Source organism: Melozone crissalis, unplaced genomic scaffold (assembly GCF_028551555.1).
Source record: "Melozone crissalis strain CALT ecotype California unplaced genomic scaffold, PUWL_Pcris_2 ptg000013l_1, whole genome shotgun sequence".
NCBI lineage: Eukaryota > Metazoa > Chordata > Aves > Passeriformes > Passerellidae > Melozone > Melozone crissalis.
The window spans coordinates 47,809,197-47,829,258 of record NW_026535791.1 but is presented as its reverse complement, the minus strand read 5'-3'; the positions used below and the strand labels follow the sequence as shown (position 1 = coordinate 47,829,258).

General features: G+C 39.0%; 2 protein-coding genes across 5 annotated transcripts in view; one reads left to right on the top strand and one right to left on the bottom strand.

Annotated features, from left to right (window-relative positions):
- Positions 1 to 4,857, top strand: part of ST6GAL2 (ST6 beta-galactoside alpha-2,6-sialyltransferase 2) — a 170,909-nt gene extending 166,052 nt beyond the window's left edge. For all 4 annotated transcript variants that reach the window (XM_054271361.1, XM_054271360.1, XM_054271362.1 and 1 more), the window contains one exon: positions 1,488 to 4,857. In XM_054271361.1, coding sequence (XP_054127336.1) covers positions 1,488 to 1,762 — 275 coding nt within the window. In that variant the 3' untranslated portion in view covers positions 1,763 to 4,857. The remainder of the gene's footprint in view (positions 1 to 1,487) is intronic.
- The window catches only part of LOC128934066 (pinopsin-like), a 70,943-nt gene that overhangs the window by 373 nt on the left and 50,508 nt on the right, over positions 1 to 20,062 (bottom strand). The gene's annotated exons all lie outside the window — the stretch shown is intronic.

Below are 20,062 nucleotides of genomic sequence, written 5' to 3'. Positions count from 1 at the left end.
GTTTCTTGCTGCTTAAGACTAAAGTACACTCAAGATTCTGAGAACTTCAGAATCTATATGCTTAGCTTTTCTAACACTGTAGATTCTGTAGAGTGTTAAGCTGTAGAACAATTATAAAATATTTTCAGAACCTTTAATTTATGCTAAAATATTTAATCACAGAAGTAATTGGTTTTCAGTTACTTCACACATCAGGCAGGGAAAAGTCATTTTGATAATCTCATGATACACAGCAGGGAGAACATAGGGTTCTTTTCATTAGGAAGCATTGAAATCCCTGCATTCCCAAACTGCAAAATGAACTTCAGAAAATGGCTTTGCTTAATTAAGAAACAAAAGTAATTTTTATGTTCATTCATTTCACTTCTGAGATCTACCCAAAACACCTTTGATGATGCCAAAGCTGTTGTGTAGAAAAAAGCCCCAAACAACAGTTACATTAATTCTCACCTGTAAGTGCCAAGTGAGGAGAGTTACACCCCTACCTCCCCTGAGAGCTGACAATCCTATTCCACAGATAGAGATACCAGTAATGCTACAAATGCCTCAATACATTTTCTACACAAATGTATTTTCTAAGTGAAATCTTAAAAAAAAAAAGAATGGCGTCCAAAACTTACTTCATGTCACTTTCCTTTTGCATGGCTTTATGAAACAGAAAAATCTTCCAGGAGCTGTGATTGATGTGAAAGTATTATAGTTTAGGCAATGTTGTTGGTAATTATGTGGTACTAGTCCATCTGAAAATGTGCAGCTGCAACAGCAATATTTCTCTTGTTTCAAGGCTATAAAGATTGCAATTGATGGTGCTGATGATAGTGTGCCATTGGCATGTGGCAGAAAAAAATGGGTTGGCATTTTGTGGATTTCTTCTTGCTGGAACAAGGAAGTGGTGAGGGGCTTTTCCTTATGGCAGCACTGCTTTAAGTAGGAATTCATCTCTGGTGCCTCTCCATGAGACTTGTCTGAAGCTGTGGGCTTCTGTGCCACCACTTCATGGGTGATGTTTCTTTATATGCCCTTCTGCATGTGTTGCTGCTTAGAGAGAAGCAAGTGGATGGGAAAAGTGGAATTGGTTCAATTTCAGACTAAGACCAACATTGCAGTAAGGTGGAGATGTTTCAAGGATTCTTGTGATGAATGTTTTGTGGGCAGTCAATAGAATAAATGGGGGGAAGTGGGAAAGAGCAGTCTTCTCACTCAGGAGGCTGGTGGTGACATGCAAGTTCTTTACAGGCTTTTCTCTCTTTATGACTGTTATCCTACTCTGTTGACTCTACAGGGACCACAATCTTTATGTATCAGGGACAAGTGAAAGCTGCTCAAATAAAAGGAACAATTGCTTCACTTAATGATTTTACAGAATGCTTAAGGTGTGTGGCAGCAAAGAAAAGAAGGAAAGGAAAAATATATTGGATGACTGCAGGGAAATTTCTGCAAGAAAAGTGGAAGCTGGTGTTCACTTTTGTTTTCACTTCTTGTGGCAGGTATCCTCATCATGATGTCCATGTGCAATGAAGTGCATGTGTACGAGTACATCCCTTCGGTGCGACAGACCGACCTGTGCCACTACCATGAACTCTACTACGATGCAGCTTGCACCTTAGGGGCCTACCATCCCCTGCTCTACGAGAAGCTCCTGGTGCAGAGGATGAACAAAGGTTTGCAGGATGATCTCTATCGGAAGGGGAAAGTAATTTTGCCAGGGTTCAAAGCTGTCAAGTGCCCCAAACGAAAGAATTTCCCATACTTCTGGAAGTAATTATTTCAGAAACAATGTGCAATAAGGTACTACTGTCGTACTATAAACAAGAAGAGAATACTTGAAAAAATATATCTTAGACCAATCTAGTCTTGAGTCTATAAATTGTAATTAAGTAGCAGGTGTGAGAAATTCTTCTTTTCTGAGCCTGAGTATTTATTACTGCTTTGCAAATAGTTACAGAATAAAAGCAAAAGCTTAGTTCATGAAGGTGCAAAGGACATATTTAGGCAGAAATATAATGTATCATTGTTGGTGTGACTGTCAGAATTTGTCGGTGGTCTCATGCCACATATGCTAGACTGTAAGTTTTTTTAAATGAATTTATTTAATTGTCAAACCTGGGATTGTGAAACAGCCTCCGTTGTTCATGTATGTACAGAGCGGCCAGTTGAACAATGCAGCATTTCCTGTGACTCCATGGGATTTTCACACTGTCCCAGAATGAAGCAATTGCTACTCCAAGCTGTGCAGTCCTTCACTAGAGCAGACTTTAGTGCCTGTTCCTACACAGGCTCAGTTCCAGGCCTCCAGCTGAACAGGGGTTTAGGGTAGCCCTGAAGTGTGTGCAGTCAGAGATGGCTGCACACAGCTAAACCAGTTAAACCACTGGATGTGGTTTTGGATGCCAGTCTCCCATGCTCACACTGACTGAAGGGGGAAGAGAGAAACCATTTCTTTAGAGAAAAAAGAACATATTTGTCACCCAGTTAGGAAGAAAAACTCTCCCTGAAAGGACTATCAGGAAGGTGTGAGATGGAAATGGTGCCTTCCCCCTGTCTGTACAGATACAAAAGATCCAAAGAAAGCCAAGGGAGGCTGTGCAGCATTCACTGATTACACTGAAAAGCAAGCATAGAGGGGCTCACCACTTGTCAACAAAGATAGCATTCAGGAATATAGACATGAATTTTAGGTGTTTCATTGGTATCTGAATCAAAGTCACTTGTTCACAAGTTCTTGCTGTTCAGAAAGGCAAAGTTTTCTGACAAACGAAGATGATATCAGCATTTTTTACTTAATGCTCGAAAGACTATAACCCAGAAAAGCTGTAATGCCTGCAAAAAACCTGACAACAGATTGCATATGGAGATGGTTTGATATTTTCATTCATAACACACAAGGACAATATTCCTTAAGGCAATTCTAAAAGTTAATGCTCTAGAGTGGTTTTCTCTCTTTTTTGGTTTGGTTTGGTTTTTTTCCCACCTGACGGTACATTTTCTTTTAGAGTAAGTTCAGCAGGAATATGTGTACACAAAAGCACAGGTATATCCTACTCATGTCCATCCAGTAAAAAAAGAAGACAGCTGAAAGGGACATTGAAAAGAATAGCTGACTGGTTGTGGTAGAAAGTGTTTTTTGTGTTTTGATTTAGGCAAAAAGCTTTTTGCCAGAAAGGCAAAGAAAAGTAAATAATATTAATTACTATTTCACCTTCAATTGTAATGTGAGGATAATCATAAAATCCTTTTTCTCTTGCTCAGCTCTTTGGGAAGCAGTATTGGAAGGATCTTTTGGAAGGATTATTTTCCTTCCTCGAAATGAGGAATAAATATCTTACATAGGACTTAGCCTTCTTTTTGGGCTTTATTATGATCTTAAGATTCTTCTTGTTGACAGAAATCATGTAGATGATCTAATAACTGTACTTCTGTGTTGTATGGAAAGTTATGTCCATAAGGCATTTTGGTACATATCAAAATTAATAAGTTTTACTCATACTGGGCTTGGACTCTGGATGTATTACACACCAATTTCTTTTTAATGTTATGTGTGGTGGCAACTTTTATTCTTGAAGTTAATAACATTCTTATTTAAATGCATGGAGGATAGATAGCCTACACGGAACTAATCTATTTTTCCATATATTTCATACCCGGTTTGCAAAACATAAGCAGTCTAAACAGTGCAATTAAATATGTCTCTCTCTGCTGTACCCTGGGTTAGCTATGACATAACTGTAAAGGAAGAGAGTTTAGCTTTCTAAGACTAGTAAAGATGCTACTTTTCAATAAGCAGAAACGTCTAGAGTTCCAAAAAGAAAAAAAAATCACTTTGTCTGGCTTGCAACCACTAACTTTTAATTTCGATTTTCACAAAGAAGAAAAATACTAACTGCATTGCTCAACCACCCAGAGCAGGATGATATAGTTTTATTTATTCTCTCAATAATTTTTCAGAATAATCAACATAGCTGTTGCTTATACAGAACAAGGCAAATTATAATGTTTCATGTAACAAAAGCTAAGCATACCGACTCAGTACATCATTTATATATCAATGCAGAACCAGGTCTGAGATGTTATATAAGGAACTGTATGTTTTTTAATTTACTGGACTGCACACTCAAGCCCTTGCAGCCAAAACTTTTCTTTGCCATATCCTTCTTTATATGGCAGTCGGTCCTCCTTCCATAAGTGCAAATGCAGTTGTCGTAGCACCATCACCTCAGAAGATGCTGCAGAGCTGTGCTGCAAACGTTTGCTCACAGAGGAGGAAGACCAACCTGTGATGCCAACCTTTAAAAAATGAACCTGGAATGGCTTTCTAACACTGGTATCCACTGTGATGTTTTACTGGTCTGCCTGCTCAAACACATTGTGGTTGTTTAAAGAGCATTTTCTCTCCTACCTTGTCTTGTCCTCCTTCAGACTCTGGCACAAGTGCGAGTGTGTTTGATCTCCTAATTGAGGGCTCCCCTCCACTTGCTGCAAGGGGTGAAGGGGCAGAAATTAAGGGGAAACATAGAGGACCTGCAGAGCTGCTCCTCTCACCACTTCTTACTCTCGGTGGCATTGGCATTCTGGCTTTTATAAGAGCCCTCAGAGTGTTTTAGAATTCATGGGCATTTCCCCGTCCCTTGTGAGACCTGAGAAATGTTTGCAAAGAACCACATTCAGTAAATTTAAAACAGTCGACGTGTAACAACACTGAACCACAGCTCTTCTAAAAATAATGGGTGAGAGTGCTGGGTTTAGATGCATGGTAAATGCAGCAATGTGAAAGGAAGTGTATTTTCTCACCAAGATCATGGGACTTTTTGGGGAAAAGATACAGGCATGGCTTCATAGCTCTCCCATGTGGCTTCCCACACTAACAAGAGTGGGACAGCACCTAGACAAGAGAGGTTTGCACAAACCTGGTGCATCTCAAGATGCATCATCAGCCAAGCAATTACCTCTGCTATTGGGCCCCTGAGCTCCCTTTGCACTTGTAGGCTTTAAATTTATGGAATTTTACTGACAAGGAGGAACAAGTTGCCTTCAAACACTATTGAGCCTCATTTCTGTGCCCTGGTGCTGTGGACAACAGTTAAAGTTAACTGGAACAAACCAGAAACACAGCAGCAGTTTAAGGAAATGCACTGAGTTTATGCTGAATTTAATTATGCTCCTCTTTCCCCACTGTGAATTCTGTAACTTTTCTGACTTGCGGTGCTCTGTTATTTTATGCATTCAGTTTTGAATGGTTAAATCAAGGTATTCTTTTGTTAAATTAGAAAAAATTATGAAATATTTTGCCTCATTTTGAGCCAAAATCTTTTTACTAGAAAAAAATCATTATTTTGTTCAATTCCTCTACAGTTTTAAAGGTTACCTCAGCATAAACTCATAGCTCAGTCTGTCCTTGGATTAAACTACTACATCTTTTTTTTACCTTGTGCAATTTTATGCTGTAGAAACTCTGGTAAATTCAGTGAAATTACCATGACGTACCTTTGGAGAGAGAGAAGGATGATATAAACACTCTAATATATTCTGTACAAATTTAATTTAAGCATTTCTTGTCTTTGGTAAAGACATTTTCTTTGGTGAAGACATCTGAATTCTGAACTTGTTGCTGTAGATCTCTTGCCAAAGTCAGAAAAACCAAAAGAGTTGTTTTTTTTAAATGAAGACAAGTGTCTACATTCACTGGTTGCACAGACTGAGCACAGTCATTTAAGAGACTGATTGAATTGAACAGGAGTTCAAAACACATGTGGAGCAATCCCTAGTGGGGTTTTTTATTTCTTTTTTCTTCAGAAGTTTTTAAGGATGGAAAATGCCGGTTGGACAGTGACACAGATGTTCTATGAAGGGAGTATTAAATGCATTGGCTGCAACAATAAATGGTTACTATTTTTGCCTTCATGCTTTCTAAGGTTGATGCATATTTAAATGAAATCCTGCTTTGAAGTAGGCAATTCAGAAGCCTGCTGTTAAAATTATTTGAATCTTTCCCAGCATCTGTCCTCTCACACACAAGGAGGATACCTGATTTAAAAATGTTTGAAATTAAAGTAGCCCATGTCAGGGGTACGTGAATCACTTAATGAATTTTGACAGTGCAGATGTCTTCTTTCTGGCTTAGCAATCAGATTCAGAATTTTGTTCTTGAAATAAGAGTTGTGTGTAAAAGCCTTACTTTTTCTCACACCATCTCATCACTCTTTAAAATATGTAGTCATTGAACTATTCAAATATAGACTGTGTACTTTTTTAATAGCTTTGAGAATTATTTTGTATGATGATTTTTTTAAATGAATGTGTACTCTAATAACAAACCTTAAGATTTTACAGGAGTCACATTTTTAAGCAGTGTTTGTATACATTTTAACACTTTTTATATTTTCTATTATGATTTTGTATATTTTTATGTATACACAGTGTACAGATTTTTTCCTGTAAATAAAACATTTGTTTTCATTTGTTTAGGAGTGCTGGTCTTTTCATATTGCCTTAAATGAATGACACTGAAATACAGGTGGAACAAAACAGGGAAGGTGCCTGTCAGTTCTGCCCACAATTTCAATGAGATCTCAAATGGAAATGGACAGCTAATCTGACAAGGAGGTATCACAGTAAACTACATAAAAGAGGCAAATATTGTAAAGCCAATTTTATTCTAAAGTGAACATGTGCACCCGAGCAGATGTGCTAGGATTCCCTGGGACAATGTATTCACCATACTGCTCAGTCAATTTCTGAGCAGTAAATTTCTGGTGATTGTCAAGCAAGGAGGTCATGGATTGTCAGGTAGGGAGGTCATGCTCTGATGACTTGGTGATGTACTTGAAATGGTGATAGACTTCAGCTAAGTGGCTGTGCTACCCATTCAAGGAATCCAGTGTTGTCTTTAAGGGAGAACAGGCTTTTTAATAAATTATTAATTAAAATTAAAAACAACTTACCAAAGGGAAAATGTAACTTGCCCTTCAGTCTGTGATAAGTACTGTATAATTCAAGCACAACAAGCCTGCTCACATCCATTAAATGTGGGGCATACTGCTGCTTTTTGGTAGTGCTTGAATTACACAGGGGCCTGAGTTGGGCCAGTGGAGGTGCTAATCAGTGTTTTCATCCCAGGGACTCATCTTGAGTCCTTGCCAACGAGACAGCTGGTTACACATTAGTGGAATGATAACAGTTGGATTGCCATCATGTACTCTCCTGGCAGACAGTAATCACACAGCTCATCCTGTGTATTGCACCAGCTCCTGACAGGCTGTGTTGAGGGGCTAGTTACTGCCATGATATGCAAGTAACGCCTCTCAGAAAACTCCCATCAGTGAGACACTCTAGAGGATAAACTGAATGCTGGGACCTATGCATGAAGCAACTAATTGATACCTTTTAAATCCAGCAACTTTCATTTTTTTATTTAAAAAACTAGCAAGAAAATATGATCATTGTGTTCACCGTCTATTAAATGCTCAGTCACCTTCACTGTCTGTGACATCAGAGAGGACATTCTTGTCTCACTTAATTCAAACTGTACCTCAGCAGGAGGTGTCAACCCATTAACTATCTTGTGTGGGGTACAGAGGACATCTTGCTTACACACCATTCTTCAGCAGGGACAGCTAGAGGAGGTGTGACATTACCTTTCTGATAGTATCTCAGGGAGCATTGGAGGCAACTCATTTTCAGGTTTATTCCCAAAATTGCACTGCCCTTTTTTGAACAACATACCTTTATTGGAAGTACCTTTTAATGTTTTACTCATAGAAGCCAGCTGTGTTTCTCTTCAGTAGTTCTTAGGGACATAGTTCTATGGACAGGTGAAACTTCATACAGACATTTTGGTCTGTTTATTTGCATTATTAGCTTGCCTGTTGTGATCTGGCTGGAAGACATATCTCAGGGTTTTTAATTCAGCTTGCTGTCTTGACTGCAGCCCAAACTTGTTGAAGTGATTCTCCCCCTCTCCTCTGCTCTGGTGAGACCCCAGCTAGAGTGCAGCATCCAGACCTGGGACCTCCAGCATAAGAAGGAGATGGACTTGTTGGAGCAAATCCAGAGGAGGCCCACAAAGAGGTCAGATGTCTTGAGCACCTCTTTTATGAGGAAAGGCTGAGACAGTTAGGGTTGTTCAGCCTGGAGAAGGCTCTGGGGAGACCTTATTGTGTCCTTTCAGTATTTAAAGTGGACTTATAAGAGAGATGGGACAGGCTTTTTAGTAGGGCGTGCAGCAGTAGGACAAGGAATAATGGTTTTAATCAAAAATAATGTAGATTTTAACTAGATACAAGAAAGAAATTTTTTATTATAAGCACGGTGAAACACTGGAACAGGTTGTCCAGAGAGGTGGTAGGTGCCCCATCCCTGGAAATAGTCAAGGTCAGATTGGATGAAACTTTGAACAACCTGTCTGAGTTGAAGAAGGTCCTGATCATTGCAGGGGGGTAGGACTAGATGAGCTTTAAAAGTGACCTTCCAACCCAAACTATTCTGTGATACTGTGATAAGAACAGCTGGTCAAGCAAGGGAGGACTCAGTCTTTTACTGTAATCACATCCACCATCTTCTGCAGGTAACTGCACCTGCAGCAGTGATTAAACAGTATCATACTGTGGGACTGCATCAATCAGTGTGAACAGAGCACTAGCACCTATGGTTTGTTTTCCAGGACTTATGTTCTAGCTTTCCTGGTATCTTGGTCTTTCCAGGGTCACAAATTTGATTGCTTCATCAGAGTAGCATGGATTTATCTGCTGTACCCCAAAATTTACCAATGTCTACTCCATATAGGTATCCTTCCTTGTTTTTTTAGATTCTACTTTCTTACAAACTAAGTTACTCCAAAGACTGCACTTCAAGGAAATGGCAGTACTGTTATGGAAGTATAGTCTGACCCCAAGTCTTTATGCCTTAATAACCAAGGCAAATAAGCCCTGTTATTGCCTTTTCCTAAAATACAGCTAAGTAAATGCTTATTTAGTTTGATAAAAATATCGACTGATTATATTAAACTAACTGAGAAGTATTATAATGAAGTAATATAGTGGGGTTTTTTTAAACTGGTGGCAGAATAGCCAGCAGAAGACTGGCAGCACAAGTAGGTTGTGACAGATCACAGGGGGAATCATTGCTGGTCTGATTGCTGGATTCTTAGAGATTATTAAATAGAGGTCCAGTAAAAGGAAGGAGGAGAGACAAGGAATTATGAAAGACACCAAGAAAACAGAAAGAAACAGCTAGAAGATGTACCATAACAGATAGGCAGGACTGTGGCTTTTTCCTAATAGTCACTTGGGTTTGGCATTTTCTTTTCTTACGTTTTTTCCTGCACTTTTGAAAGAAACCCAACTCATCTGTTGGTGCTTGTATTGCTGCTGTCAGGTTTAGTGTGCTGGGATGTGATCTTAAAATAAAGAACTATAGTAGAGCTAACAACAGACTTCTGCTGGAGTTCAGCATCTTTGTAAACAAATTAATCCTACAAATTTAACTGAGAAAAGACTAACAGGGTTACACTGCTACATTCTGAACAACCTCCTCCCTGTGCTTATAGTCATCTGTATGATAACTGAAATAAGACAACTAATTTCCTCTGGTGACCTGTTTCTGCACATAGACAAATACAAATCAAATTTCTACTTGGTTCCAAGATGCTGACAGGTAGGGGATAATTACTGTAGCAATAATTCCTTATAAGCTTGTGAGAGGACTCCAGAACCCTGAGGGTTATGGAAAGCAAGCAATAGGCATCACAGGTGCCTTGGTTTTATGGAAGCAGCCAGAGGGGAAAACTACAGCCAGTGCTGACTCCAGGCTGTGTCAGCTGCTGTTAATTACCTTGCTCCCAGTCAGTTGTCTGACTGCAGCTGAGCTGTCTGATTAAAATATTTTACTGCCCCACCTTCTAAACAGTAGTTGTTTTCCATCCTCATTTCTGGAGCACTGATAGAGAGGTTGTACTGGCTGCATCCTGCACTGCTGCTACTGCGTGCAGCAGGTTTGTCTCCTGTGGAAGTGAGGCTCTTGGGATGGAGGAGGTGGGAGTGTTGTTAATGGAAGAGGTTTGGGCAATTCTGGATTGTTTTGGTTTGCATAAATCTAAACGGCTTTGTTTTATCTTTTAAGATAAAAATTTTTATCTTTATCTTCTTGTTTGCTGATAGCAGTTATAAGAAGCATAAAGTGAATGTGCCCCAAGAAGTTAGAGTTCATGACTTGTGAGTTGTCTGATGTTCTGCTAACTAGGCAGCATTCTCAGTCTAAAATATCTACACTTTGGACTAAGACAAGCAAAATGTAAATTTTTCATTTGCCAAATTAAAATTTTTTGGGAAATTAAGGCAAGAAACATGCAACATGTGTCTTGGGCAAGCTAGATGTGCCAGAGGTCTACCCCCAGGCCCAGCCCATGAGGCACATGAGCCAGGAGGTTTATACAAAGTGCTGTGTCCTGAGCATGAAGAAGAAAGTTGACCAGAAAAGAGAAGTGGTGAAGGTTTGGTTCTGGACCTCTTTCTGAGCCTGCTGCTTCAGGAGTCTTAGCTGATGCTTCCAACTGGATCAAGCACCATTGCTTTTCTCCCCTAGCAATATTCCTCTTTGGAAGTGTTGGCTTGTTTTTCAGTTATTTCCAGTGCTTGCTTTTTTCTATACAAATGAAATTATAAGCTATCTGATGGGCCTAATTTAGATTTTACAAATGTATGGGGCTGAATGTAGCTGTCAGGACATTAGGCATTTTAATGAGCTACAACCCAAGAAGTAGAGATAAGAAGAAAATGTGTAACCTGTTACTAAAATAATATTAACAGAGTTGTTCCATGGTAGAAAAGCAAGGAAGGCAGAAACAACAGGGCATATCGCATGTCTGAGAAATATTGCCTCATTTTCATGGTTATAACATGCTATTCACATAATTATCTTAAAATGCTCCTTTTAGGTAAGTCCCCATGAAACATGTGCTCCCATATAAAGCTAACAAAGTGAGAGATCAAAGCTGAAGGGATCATAAAGCAGGGATAGTTATTTTGTCAGAGGAAACAGGGAGAAACTTTCTTTGCCCACACTTCAGTGTAATCAGCATGGCTGCTGAACTTCAAAGGGATTGATTATGCACATGAAAGCAAATATTAACAATACTCCTGTGTCTTCAATGCACACTGGTTTAAGACAGCACATGGTTGCTTTCAATGGGTTTATCACTGCAGGAAAACCAGACCAGTTGTTATATTTATGTCATAAATGCTCTTCCCTGGCCTTAAACAGAGTTACTAAACCCCATATAGTATACAATACAAGTAACATGTGAAGTTAATTCCTCCTACCTAAAAGAAACTTAAGAGTTTCCTAAAGAAAGATGAGGAACTTCAGTGAATAGCAAAAAAAAAAAAAAAAAAAAAAAGATTCTCCCTCTGTATTCTATTCCCATTTCATAAGTTAGACTGTTTAGGGTTTTGCAGTGTGATTGATGGATTCTGACTAACAGCTAACAGAGGCAGCAGCAAAATTACCAGTCCCTACAGTAACATTCTACTTTGTAAGGAGAAATGAAGGGTCTATTACCGCCATAATATGGGATGAGTGATTCTCAGATAATTTTAAAATAACTCTCATTTTGCTGAAAGTTCAAAGCATAACAATGAGAAGTATTTTGGCACTTGAAAAATCTATGTGTTTGTTTAGTTACAGTTAATATGCTGTTCTGCTGACCTAGTTTTTTCTTTTATTTTCAATTCTTCAGCCATGAACTATAGATCAGCCCAAATGGATTAAAATGAAGACTATGGCTGACTCTGATGGGTTTATGCTGGTATATTCCTGCCCCAGTCTTGCTATGAATATAGTACATTATGAAATATTTGTAAAAATGTGATCTTATTGTGTTGGGGTGGGGGGGTAGTATGTGTGTGTGTTTGTGATTGGGTGGATTTCTTTTTGGGGGACTAGGTTATGAACTGCCTGTCTCTGGCTATGTAACACATTTAGGGAAAGCAGATCTTCCAGATGTTCCTTACAGAGTTTCATTAAGGCTGAAGCCCAGAACACTGCACAGAGAAATCCAAAGTGCTCTTTCCGTGAGGTTATTTTTGTAGTTAAAATACCAATGGCTATCTTCCCTTGTGAATTTCTCAGGGTCTTTTTGCTTGAGTGTTGGTCACTCTTGCATTCTTTTAACTCACACACACAGAAACTTCAGCAGCTCTTGGACATTTTGCCTACTGATTCTTCTTCCTTGGCACTAATTAATTCTACCTTTGGCTAAAACATAGGTTCTTACAAGCCTCCTCCTCCCCTAGATATACTGACTACCTGCCCTGTTGCTTCTGTTGCCCAAAATTACATTTCCATCAATTTCTATGAATGAAATACAGGAAGTTCTTTGATATGGGAATGCTGGAAGAACCTTTTAATTGCCAGATAAGCATTCTACTGCTGGATGAGGGCACTTAATACTTTATCAAGAAATGAGAGGTGCAGTACAGTAAGTGGTGGGTATAAAGGATGAGGAATGAGTCCTCCCTGGGTTTTACTTTTATCTTGGTTTGCAGGCAATTAGGTATTGATTTTAATCAAGGCAGAATTAGAAATTACCTAGATGGGGGTTGATTTGTGACTGTGTTTTTGTAGCAGTCATTTGGTTTTATGTGTGAGTAACGCAATAACAGAAGCCTTTGGGCTGAGAAATCAGAATTTCTCTTCTGACAAAATTTTTAATTCTTCTCTAATTTCTTTCTCATATTGAACAAAACCCAAACAAATTATCAAAAAATTCCAGACAAAACTGCAGACTATTAAAATATCCAGTTACATGTAGATGTTTTGATGGATTTATAGTTCAACTTCATTCTCACTGTCCCCCTGTAAGTAAGATCACTGGGCTGGGCTACATTTCACTGCATGACCTCCCCCTCACTGAGCCACTGCTGAGCCACGTGAGGGATGCATTCTGGTAAGAGAATGTGATCTGCTGGGTGAAAGATACTGTCCTTCTTCAAAAGAAGATACTTTTGACAAGATCCAAGGTGTAGAAGCTTAAGCATGGAGATCTGAGCTGAAATGTCCTTTTTTTTTCCCCACTGAAAATAAAATTGGCCAAATTAGCAGCTTCTCTAATGTTGAAGAAGCCACATTTCATGCTGAAAAAATGCTTTACTATGAAATTGACTAACAAGTGACACGCATGCCTGGTTTTTGTTTTCTAATTCACATAGAAATTCCTTGATTCCAAGCTGGTGCTTGCTGTGAGAGAGGTGAAGAGTGGTGAAGGTGAAAAGGAAGACAAGTGATATAAGTTTTTGGTTGACCTTTGAATCCTGCTTGTAGTGAATTTCTATTGGCCTAAAGCCAGCAAACACAGAAGTCCTGTAAAGCCTTGGGCGAGTAGTAAGGTCTTGAGTAAGTGTTTTCCCTGCAGGGTTTGAACATTACCTCTGAGGCAAGGTCATCCATAAAGTACTCAGCATGCAATGGTTGTTCCTTATGTAGCAGACCTCTTGTGTATATTTCTATACACCCATTTCTGAAAATCTGATTCTAATTTAGATAAAGGGATTTAAGAGGCCACTGTAGAGCTGATGTTCTTGTTTTCAGTTCAGATTCTGAAGATGATAATAATAATCAAGAGAGTTAGACACTGCAAACAAGACAGAAACAAGATAACTCCTACTACATTGAGGTGTTAGTTCTCTATTAACGTCCAGTGAATGCCTAAAAAGTTTCCCAAATTAAATACCCAGTTCCAAGCATGACTACCAAAATTATAATTTGAATATTGGTTTTGAACATGAAATTATGAAAAGAACTAAACTAGTTTGCACTAGCAATGTGGAGGTAGAAAGTGAACTGTTTATGGTATCCCAGCATGAGGAAAAGACAACTACCAAAGAAGAAGGGCTTTTTGAGAAATACAGATTTATAAACTAGATACAAATACATTTAGTTTGAGAGCAGTTATTATACTAAACATCAGGGGAACAAAGCTCTGTAATAGCTTCTACTTCAAAAGACAATGATCCTTCAAATTTATTTTCATTTGCACACAGTCAGATTTCTGAATTGCATTAAATTATGCCGTTTATAATGAAAAGGAGGTTATTCTAATGAATTACAGGCCAGTACAGTTTTATATTGTATTTTCCATACTGTGGCAATGATTATTTCTTTGAGTACAGCAGATTTTTTGTCCTGGAGGAAGAAGGACATCAGGATAAAATCATAAAATAAAGTTTTACAGATTTGAATTAGAATTGTCCAGCAAGTTCATGAGGGTATGAGCATTAATCTAACTTTTAATCCTCAAATTTCTCCTGCTGAAGGACTAGGATGATGATAATCATATGCTTCACAAGGATACCAAGATTAACTCAATTAAAAATATTTATTTAGCAGAGGTTATATAAATGCTGAAAAATATTCTCTGTCTAGGAAAAGCCATTTTGTTTTTTCTCCATCCATCTAATCTGAAACAATTGTTGCTTCAATTCTTAGTAAGATACATGACTGCAAAGATATGCCTGGTACACACAGTAAAACTCTGAGAAGTAATCTCAATTGACACAATACGTAGAAAAAATGTCCTGCTCTGAATAAAATTTTAGTATTATGCCACTACCATATGACAAAAGATTACTCAGTTATTGAACAGGAGAGGAAAATTAGAGACTCTGTCACTGCCAGGGTTGCACTTACTTTTTCAATACTTTTTCATCTGTTGAATTTGACTGATGTCATAAAACAACTAAAATCTTTGTTTATCTAATATGCTGTATTGCACTGCATTACAGAATGTTGCATTCTGTTTTCTTCACCTGACCTGTGCTTGTATTCAGCTTTGAAGTGGCAAGTAGTACCAAATGCTTAACTGGAGTCCTACTTATAAAACATAACATTAGACATGTTATAGAAAACCAGGAATATTAGTATTGAAATGGGGAATCCTGAGGCTAAATAAATGTGTGACCTTAATCAAACCAAGGTGTGGGCTAAAATTGATTCTGATCCCTGACCTGCCATTGCAGTTTAGACCACTGCAACAGAACATCCTGTGACATCCATCCATTCAGTGTGGCTTGGCAATGCCATTTTGAAGCATAGCTCAAGTTTAGATTATCTCTGGATCACATATGCCTTTGTAGGACTTTAACTGTCCACTCCAAACTTCGAAATCAGTTCAGAAAAAAAACTTAACTGCCAAGAGCTTTCACCCAACTTCTAGATCACGCTGAAGTAATGGAAAGTGAGAAACCGCACACAATTGCTTGTATTTCATCCTTTCCCTCCCCTGTATTTCTCTTAGGACTGGATGAGCTCTTGACCCTCTAGACTCTCCCTTGAGGACAGATGTACCTGTGAAGCCAGCAAAGAAACACCACTTTGGCTGAGCTTCCTATGACGTCCACTTGCAAGAGCAATGAGACTACCAAGGGACCTTGCTTACAAAAAAATCCTAACACCTTTCTTTTAGCTGTGAACATACCACATTTCTTGCTCTACAGTAAGCTCTGAATACTGGAAATTTCCATTTATCTATCAATCTATCCTTCAGGTTTAATGTTAAAGGTGGAACTCTTCTCCTTTCAGAAATGCCTGTCTTCTTTTGCAGAGCGGATATGGACCACAGAGGATCCCATCATTTGCTACAAACCCTGCTCACTGCATTTTCCCCTTGATTTCAGACCCATTTATTTTCCTTGTGTAATGTGGAGGTCTCTTCCCACTTCTGTGAAGCCTCATGTATCTCTCTTGCTATGAAAGGAGCAATACAGGAAGGAACATTAACATATTAGGTCCTGTTTAAAATAAGATTTAAAGAGATATTGCTCTCCTTCACTTTCTGTGCCTTCCAGAAGAAGTATCTTTTAACTGGTTTTCATTTTCATTAATGCATTCCCTAGCCATAAAGTGAAAATCATCACATAGTTAAAAACATGTGCTTATCCAGTGTTTCTCTTCATCATTCATCTGCATTAGTTTTCAACTTTATTCAGTATTTTGCTTGCCTAAGAGGTGGTCTGGCTTCCTGCTCCTAGTTTTGCCATGGGTCTAAAAGAAGAGAGTTCTAAACCCTTCTGTGATATTGAAGCCAGTCCAGGACAGGCAGAACATGTCAACATAGACAGGATGTATCAAAGGATATAGCCTGGGGCAGCATGAAGTCTGCTGGGGTTGCTTGGACCCCTAGTCAAATGCCCAAGTTATTTACCTGAACTGATTATTTTGTCATGAGCTGCAAGAGAAATTCCTAAAGTGATTTAAAACTTTCTGTGTGAAATGCAATTATACCTTATGACAGCAGCAAAGGTGCCCTTGAGACCTTTTTTCTCTTTGCCTCTCTGCTTTAGAAAGTCATAACACTACATGTTGGCAGAGAAGTAAAGTCAAAACATTTCTGAGCTGTACTATGGTAGAGTATTCTGCAGGAAGAGATCATTTTGACTTGACCTATTTTCAACTGAAGAGCTTGGGTGTGCCATTCTATTTCAACTATTAATTACTCAAAGACAACTTAGCTACCAGTGAAAGAGGAAAAAAAAAAAACCGATCATGAGTATTGAAATCTAAGTGAATTTTAATGAAAAATTATAACAAGATAATAAATTCTATGGTAACTCCACAAACCTCTCAAAGGTTTGAACCAAGCAAACAAGGACTCTTTTCAGGACTTAATAGAAGTGTCCCAATTTATGTATAAAATGAAATTTGGCACAATTGGGCCTGAATTGCACACTGTCTTTGTGGATCTGCAGTTCTGTGTTCACACACAGCTAAAATATCTTATCTTTCCAAATGTGAAAATGAGCAACTTATAAAATACGCTGTTCATTACACATGTATTCCCCTAGCCTTAAAAGTTAGCCATTACCTTTTGTTGGAAATACTGAAAACTGCAAAATACCCCATGAAAAATGACTGAAAACATATCTGTTATAACAGCCAGTGGAGGAATGTTAAGGTTATTTAATTTTTTTATCAGGATCATGTATATCTCCCTTTCCCAAAGCTCATCTGCATTTCTCCCTGTTCAGTACAAAAAGTAAGATCAAGAAGGATTGAAAAGGGGTGCTAGAAAACTGCATATAGAGAGAACAAATGGATTATTATTATGGACAGAAAAACTATTTATTCATCCGGCAGCTGGGAAGTTCCATGAAGGCCCTGGAAGAGGGGGCTGGCCTGAGCAACAAGGCAGTCATTAGGTAAGAGGAGGTGGCACAGCTTCCTGGGAACTGTCAGAGCCACAGCAGAGGTGCCTGGGAGATGTCTGATGCGTGATCTTGAGCTCAGGTCCCATTGAGGAACACTCCCTAAGTACATCATTATCATTATTATTCGAATCTCTTCATCATCATCAAATAATGGATGTCTTAATTTTATCATTATTTCTCCTTAATTTTTCGCTTACCCATCATGCTCCATTACATGATAAATTTGGAAAGGTCACAGTAGTAATGACTTTTAAGAAAGTGTGTATATTCTTTTGAGCATCACTTCTCAAGATCCTCGGGGAAAATGAAGGGTCACCTATTTTTTAAAATTGCAATGATTTTAATACAAGAAGACAGATACTAGAAATCAAATCACTAATTAGGGACTTATATTCACATCTAATACATCCCTTTCCTCACACTGTTCCTCCTTATTTTGCTCAGAGGCACTTTCTGACACCAGAAATAGCACATTACTGATCACATGGTGTGAGTGGACCTTTTATCCAATTGTAATATGCAACAGAGGATTAGATGTACTAGCCTGAGTTTCAGTGTCCAAGGAGACTTAGGTGCACTATCTGAGCAACAAAAAATGTGAAAGAAAGTAGCGTAAAGCTCACGAGCTGCAGGGAAGCAAGGATATTTTCCTTCAGCAAAGATTGTGACTTGTAACCTCATCTATGGATTTCAAACAATTGGTTCTCTAGATCTGTAAGTGATACAGGTTTAGACTTGACTAAAATTTGGCTCTTAGTAGCAATGCAGCATATTTCTGTTTTCTCTGAGAGCCATCTTCAAATTTTGTGAAATGAGTGGAGATTCACTCAATCTCACTGTGATCTCATCCATAACCACACCTTCTTGAACACTAGTTATTAGTATCTTGACTTCTATGTCAATAAAAAATGAATTTCTGGTGCATAAAAACAAGGTTAATCTCTGAAGCTGCCACACCATTAGGCTATCCAGATAATAAACCCTGTTTCTTAGTGCAATATGTCCCCATGCACAGTTACACCAGCCAGAAAGCACTTCCATGTTGGTGTTCCCGTGCTGTTCTGTGGATCCACAACAGCAGGATTCTCCCAGTGATCACCTCCTCAGCAGCAAACCCATGGCTACAGAGAAACTCCATATCTCCTGAGTGAATGCTTAATACCTGCCTGCATGTAACACGGAAAGAGCAGGGTTCTGTCAGCACCACCATGGTGAAAGGAAGGCAGTCAGAGCTGTCATTAAAAATCTGTTTGGGGTGGCTGCATGGGTGGAAGTTTGAACAATGGGAACTTGACAGGGATGTGTGATGGGAATAAAAGACACTGAGAGATGTCTCAAACTACTGCAAAACTACATTAACTATATAATTATAAAGGACTGATGCACTGAAAGTGCAGGCTGACCTTGCCCAGCTGCTTGGCTGTGTGCTGCCTTTTTGAGACCTGACCCTTGGGGAAGCTGCCCCAGGCACAAACAGTCATACTGCCAAGGGCCAAAAGAGCCTTCCATAAGGAGAGAACAGGGAAAATGGGATCTCCTCTACCTGCCTCCTCCAGCTTCACCCCAGTATCACTTGGTCTCAGGCAGTTTAGTGCTTTAGTTTTGTCAGTGACTCTCGATGTCTGCCTGGCATGTTATGAGCCCAGTAACACTCCAGCTTAAACAGTACATCTCTCTCCTCCTGGAGGACAGCACAGGAAGAAGGACAGCAGCATTCCTCATGCCATCCCATCCGAGGCAGTTCCTGCAGCTGGAAAGAAATTCACTATTTTCCTCAGTGATTTACCACCTCAGGTCAGTGCAGTAGGCAATGCCAAAGACAAAACTATTTTTCTAGATTTCCAGGATCATGAAAGTGACTCAGGGACTGCTTGAGAGTTAATTTAAAGATGTGCTCTGTAGGATGAGTTTTAAAGCTGACTCAGAGGCTGATGGTTCCACAATACTCTGCAGAGATTTATGACAGTTGGAAGCTAACACTACAACTGCAGTCAACCAACAACATTTTCGAATCTTTGGGGCATTTCCCAGAGCAAAAAGACTTATACATAGAGAGCTAAAAATTATGCCATATGTTCTGTGTATTTTTAAGGGGCGGGAGTAAATACTGTGCTGTGGTACCTCACATCTGCAATAGAGAACTGTGAAAAATGCAGACCAGATAATTTCTGTGTTGGCAGGCACCAGCCTTCCGTGACAATTCTCAGCTAAGCATGAAGACCAGGAAAGATGAGTGCCAGGAAGATGAACAACTTCTTTTCCTGAGGTGTTAAATTTACAAGAAAGCGTGAGAACAACTACAGAGGTGCCAAGAACACCAGTGATGCATTGTATGGGGGTGTTACTATTGTTCCTGTTCTGAAAGGAGGAACAGGCAAAAGGATGGGTTTCACCTTCTTGAGCAAAGCACATTTCTCAGTGTCAGTTAAAAACAATTATTTTCACTGCTAATACACAGCAGCACAGCAGAGGAGAGCTGCAGGTTAATGCTGCACATTAGCTATCATTTTGGTTTGATTATTAAAAAGTATCTATCCCAAATCTGACCAAGCGCCTCCCCTTCAGCATGGCTCATCACATCTCCATGTGTTAAGACAATGCCAAAATGTATCTGTTATCAATATTATATAACCTGCTCCAGTGATCATAGCGCAATCAGATTATCTCTCAGTCAAGGAGCTCAGTCAAAATGCTCAGAGAATTAAGCAAGACAGATGCTGCTGTTGAGAAGTTTTCATAAGAATTGTAAAAGGTAAGGGGAAAAAGTTACTGATTTTCTTCAGCATTAACACTTTTCAAATGGAATGTTCTATTTACTTCAATGTCAGCTCAAACTCGACATTGGAAATGAAGCCCTGGTCCTGGGGAAG